Raw genomic sequence first — 5,305 nt, 5'->3', positions numbered from 1 at the left:
CTGTATTGGGTCCTGGTTTGGTTTCCACGGAAACCATCATCACGTCTCTCTCTCCTTCTTGACGGTGATGTCTCCGCTGGCAGCGGCTCCTCCTCCGGCGGCGGCCCCAGCTCCGTTCCCCGCTCCAGGTGCAGCAGCTGACGCGGCTCCTGCTCCAGCAGTGCCCAGAATGGTGGAGACCTCTCCCTGCATGAAGGCCCAAGGGGGGCTGTTGGGAGAGACGTCCAACGGACAGCGCTCTCCGCTGGGGCAGTACACCTCCCCATCGCCCCGCCGGCCCTGAATGTACACTCTGGTGCAGGGGAAGCAGAACCTAAATACGGGGAAGGTAGAGAGACATAAATATTAGGAACAACTTGTGATTATTGTAGTAATAGCCAATTAGTTGTTCAAGTAAGTAATCATGGTTTGTAGTATATACAATGTAAAGACTAATAAATGACCAGAGTATACAATGAGGTCGTAAACTCCTCATTTGGTGTGACTGAAAGCCCCAAAACAAAACACTTTATCCACAAAAACAACATTTGCAAATTACGTTACAAGACAAAAAAAATAGCAAACAAAACAAACCTATGCCCCGGCACGGATGGACACTGGACAAAGTGTGTGTCCTCCAGCCTCTCATGACACAAGGTGCAGGACAGAGTGTTGACAGTTGAATGGGTGTTGCTGGCAGATGCTGATCCCAGCTCAGAGGCCCCACTGTGGGGCAAAGCCGCAGCTGTGGTGGCCGCCTCTGCTGAGCTGCTGGATCCCAGGGGCTCCCCTCCAGACCTCGAGGTGAGGGGGCGCGGTTGCCTGGCTGGAGACGAGGCCGGCTTGGGACTAGTCTGGCTCACGCCTCCAGCCAGGGTCGAGGACGATGAAGGCATGCCTGCTGCACTCTTGCTGGCGCTGCTGCCAGACACAGCCGCATGCATCTGGGTCTGCATCTTGGCCTGGTTCTGGGACGAACTGAGCTCTCGTTCCAGCTCGGGAGTGATGAAGGGGGCGATCCCCATCCCGATCCCCAGGTGCCTGCGGCTCATCTCGGCCAGCACCGGGGCGGGGAAGATCATGGGGCTGCTCATGGGGGCTGTCCTGGCGGTCAGGCCCGCCGGCATGCCCGCAAGTAGCCCGTGGGGAATCCCCGCAATGCTCTGACTCACCAGACTAGGAGGGATAGCGGCCCCCAGCATGGGTCTCCGGCTGCCGCTGGGGCTCTGACGGTTCACCTCTTGAGCCGGCTGGCCGTCACGGTGCAGCCCGTTGGGCGGCACACGGATAGCGGACACGTTGCCCTCTCCTCTTCCTCCCCTCTCGAAGCGGTCCACGTGCGGCCGGCCCCCGTCCCCAGCACCGTCTCCTCTGCCAGACGTGCCGTGTTTATTGGGCAAGGGACCAGGTGACCTGACGTTCCCGTCCTGCATCCCGTGAGTCCGTTTCAGCTGTCGGGCGCTCGCTATCAGGAACTCGATCTGATTCGCTCCCTCGTAGTTGACGCAGCCACGACACACCACCTCGCTGAAGTCCCACACCACGGTCCACGGCATCTTCGGCAGGTCGCACAGGTAGCACCACTGGCGCCTGGAGGAGGAGGACGACGACATGGCCGGCCGGCTGGCGAGCTAAGCTGAGCGGGTCCGACTAGCCAGCTAGCTCGCTGACGTGCTAGCACCCGTTAGCTCGGGTAACCTACTTCACGTTGACAGGTGCGCTCCCGCTCTTCGCTTCCGGATGTCTACTTCAACGGACTTCGAGTTGCTTTAAAACAACATTATACATCCTACGGTTGTGAAAGTGAATCCCACTTTTAGGTCACTTTTGCTCCTTTTGGTTCATATGTTTGTTTTGTTTACCCACTCCGGCCTGCTCTTGACTGCTGTCAACTGCTTCACCCACCGAGGGACGTCGGGGCGTTACGTAACCTTGTGAGGTGCATTCTGGGGGTTTGAGTTTCCTCACCCTGTTTCGTCCGCGCGAACCAACTCCCTCTGTCTGGTGTCGGAACTACAACTCAAACCGACACGGAAGTGAGGTCATTAAAGGTCAGAGTTCGTTCGTCGTCAACACGTGTGCGTCCGCCGTAGCCATGCGTGTTGAGGTGGAAAACGTCTAATTTAAGCGGTTTGGGGGTTATTTGTAAACATTAAAAAAATGCCTCGAGCAATGTCATCTTCCTCGAGCGAAGACGAAGAGGACGAGCATACGAAAGAAGCACCTGTAGTGCAAAAAAAACCCGGTAAGTGCTCACGCAGTTTTCTTTTGCGCAACGCTGGTGTTGTTTGGCAGTTTCACTCATTCGCATAGAAAGCAAACACGTAAACACACAGCACAGTAGCCTGTGACATGCTGAGCCCAAGATTGTTAGGGTTAACGCGCCTATGCTTACTCCTTGACTCATTGAAATGAAACAAATACAATCGTGTATTTAAAGTCTAGATTTATTTAAGTACAGATGTCAGTCTAGCTCCGACTCAAACTAATGCTCTGCAACTGCCAACGCCTTGGCCGTTTGTCTTCTAATATTTAAGCTAACGAGAGAGGGCTCTTCCTTGTGTATGTGTATATATATATTTCCTGCTCTGTGTTATTTGTATTATTGGCATAATGAATGCGTGCCGTTTGGACCCACAGATAAGACCCCCACGTACCAGTGTCCCGCTGACTTCGTGTCTTTCCGCCACAAGCCCTGCAGCAGCACTCTCACGGGGAGCCTGAAGGAGGACGACACTGAGCTGTGGCTCATCAAAGCTCCTGCCAGCTTCAACCCAGAATGGTGGGTACGATCCAGAGAACCCTCGTCTGCGTCCGAATAATCTCTCAAGCAGAATCATGAACCAGTTCTGGTGTTGTAGCAAAGATTCAAATAGGAAAAAAACTAAGAATCTTTGTGGACCACTGCATTGACCAATACATTAAAGTGAGGCTGTAATGTTTAATGAACAGCGACAAATATTGATAAAGTTACAAGAAATGGCAACTCTTAAACAAAGCCTAATAGTAGCACGTGTACATATATAACAGTTATTAATGATCAATTCACGCGTACGAATGAACACCATAATAGAATTACAACACACTGCTTATGACAGAAATTATACATATGAGAGAAGTAATAGCAGTAGTAATGATGGCAATAAATAATAATAGCAATGACTACTTTATAATAACGGCAGCAGTGGATGGAATATAATATTAATGACAATAAAAGCAGTAGCAGTAATATAAATGTGACTAATAATAAAACTAATAGTAGTAGTAATAGTGGTGGGTGTCCAGATAAAACATGATCCATGCGAGAAAGCACAGAGACTCTGCGGCTAATGGCAAATCAAAGTGCATGAAACATTAAACAAGATATAACCTAAGGAAGAATCATAAAAGCAAGCAAGCAAAACACAAGAATAAAACCAATAAAACCAGCTAACGATTGCATTTGATTTAAAAAATAATAATAAAAACAATGATAAATGGGTAGCTTTGATTTGAAAGTAGTGTTGGCTCTTCTGGGAATTAGTTCCACATTTGAGCAGCGCTGAAGGTAAATTCACCCTGTTTAGCTTTCTGAAGCGTCATAGAGTTCTCTTTTAAAGAAAATGATGTAGTTTGGTGTAAACGTTAACCTCTTCTCCCCTCCCTTTATCCAGCTTCAGCGGCATCAAGGTGCCCCTCTCTGGTCTCCAGACCCTGAAGGTTCCCACGGCTCCAGTAGGAGCCAAGACTGGGAGCAGCCAGCAGATCTACAGCATCCTGGCGTCCCCCGACGGCACCTCAGAGCTCCACCTGCTCACCAGTGACGAGCGGGCGTCAGGCGACGTGGTCGTCGGCCCGGCTTTTTCGGGCCTGTTGAACGTGTGCGAGAGCTACGGGGACAGCGGCGCCAACCACGCCCCTCAGGTCATCCCCACCGCCCTGCCGCCCTCCATACCGCTGGGGCTGAAGCAGCGGTTCCACCCGTTCGGCAGCAAGACCCCCACGCTGACCTGCGTGGCGGAGAGCGAGGCGGACGGAGCCGCCCTAGGGCCCTCGTCCACGACCCTCCGCCCGCTAGTCGTCAAGCGGTTCGTGGAGGAAACTTGGCAGGACGAGGAAGGGAGGAAAAGGAAGAAGAAGAAGAAAGAAAAGCGAATAAAGACAGAGCAACTGGAGGAGATTGTGGTGAAAATTGAACCCGTCACCGAAGTTCAGGAGGATGTGAAGATGGGGATCCCCTTCCAGCAGAGCGACGCTTCAGAGGAGACGAGGAAAAAGAGGAAGAAAAAGAAGGACCGGGCGCGGGAGGAGGTGGAGGAGGGCGTAGAGCCCAGCGTGACGGTGAAGGAGGAGGTCACAGTAAAATGTGAACCGGTCGACGATTCGTACGGCGACGTCGTGGAGGGCTCGGGAAGGAGGAAGAAAAAGAAGAAGAAAAGCAAAACTGGCGACGACTAGCCCTGTTGTTTGTTTATTTCAGGCCTCATGGGAGCAATTTTTTACCACTAGTTTACTAATGCAGGGCTTGCTTTGGCAAGGACATCGCTTTTCAGAAGAAAAAAAGAAGAACACATCCTGAATCAATTGAGCAGTGGATTCATCCCAACGTCTTTAAGGGCCAACGTTCCTCTTGTTTCACCACGGAGAGTGACATCTTTACACACAAAGAATGTGCGCAGCCGCAGCGGTATACGAGTAAGTCGGAGGGGGAACTTCTGCGTCCTCTGCCAGCATTTGTCAAGTCGCGTTAGGTTTGACGGGATCACACTCGCACACCGCGTGCGCAATCACACGGCCGAGGCACCGCAGCGTCACTGGTTTGGCAGCAGGTCCAGTAACGACCAGAGGCAAGCTAAAGACAGTGTCACGTCATGTTTAGATACATCTTTTTTGTTAAGGACCTGAGTCAATTGTCTTGGAGAACACATATATAATAAACTCCAAAAAAATGAAATTAAAGAAATGTGTTTGTGTTTTTCCGCCCGTGTCTTGATTGAGCAGTGATTTCTTCCAGAAGGAATGGAACTAGAACTCACGTTGTAAACTCCCGAATGCAGCTTTTGAATTGTGCAACAATAGGAAAGTGCCCAATGTACCGATCTGTTGTTTTCTCACGATTTGTTTTTTTGATGATGATGGATGGGGGGGGATTTGCATTCATTAAACTCTAGAAATCTGTTCCGTGGGCAGACATTTTGTTTACCAACAATATTTTCTGAATGAAAAGTAGGTCCAGCCCTAAGTTTCATGATGGACTTTATGATCTGCTCAGTGGCTTTTTCAACCCTGCCACAACTGCTCCATAACTATGGAGGAAACGCTCCGTGGCTCTAACCTGTTGGCATGC

General features: G+C 50.8%; 2 protein-coding genes across 2 annotated transcripts; one reads left to right on the top strand and one right to left on the bottom strand.

Annotated features, from left to right (window-relative positions):
- On the bottom strand, positions 1-1,592 carry LOC306742759 (interferon regulatory factor 2-binding protein 1-like; the record flags this gene model as incomplete). The annotated part of the gene is made up of 2 exons (XM_079225171.1): positions 1-313; positions 574-1,592. The coding sequence occupies 2 exons, from the start codon at positions 1,590-1,592 to the stop codon at positions 40-42; spliced, it is 1,293 nt and encodes a 430-aa protein (XP_079081297.1). The 3' UTR covers positions 1-39.
- A 495-nt stretch (positions 1,593-2,087) lies between these two features.
- On the top strand, positions 2,088-4,878 carry polr1g (RNA polymerase I subunit G). The gene is made up of 3 exons (XM_079225172.1): positions 2,088-2,224; positions 2,620-2,761; positions 3,633-4,878. Exons 1-3 carry the CDS (start codon positions 2,140-2,142, stop codon positions 4,414-4,416), a joined length of 1,011 nt encoding a protein of 336 aa, XP_079081298.1. The 5' UTR covers positions 2,088-2,139; the 3' UTR covers positions 4,417-4,878.
- The last annotated feature ends 427 nt before the right edge of the window (positions 4,879-5,305 follow it).

This window comes from Taurulus bubalis, assembly GCF_910589615.1.
Source record: "Taurulus bubalis genome assembly, chromosome: 10".
Classification (NCBI taxonomy): domain Eukaryota; kingdom Metazoa; phylum Chordata; class Actinopteri; order Perciformes; family Cottidae; genus Taurulus; species Taurulus bubalis.
Note: the sequence above shows the minus strand (reverse complement) of the source record. Positions and strands in the feature narration are given on the sequence as shown.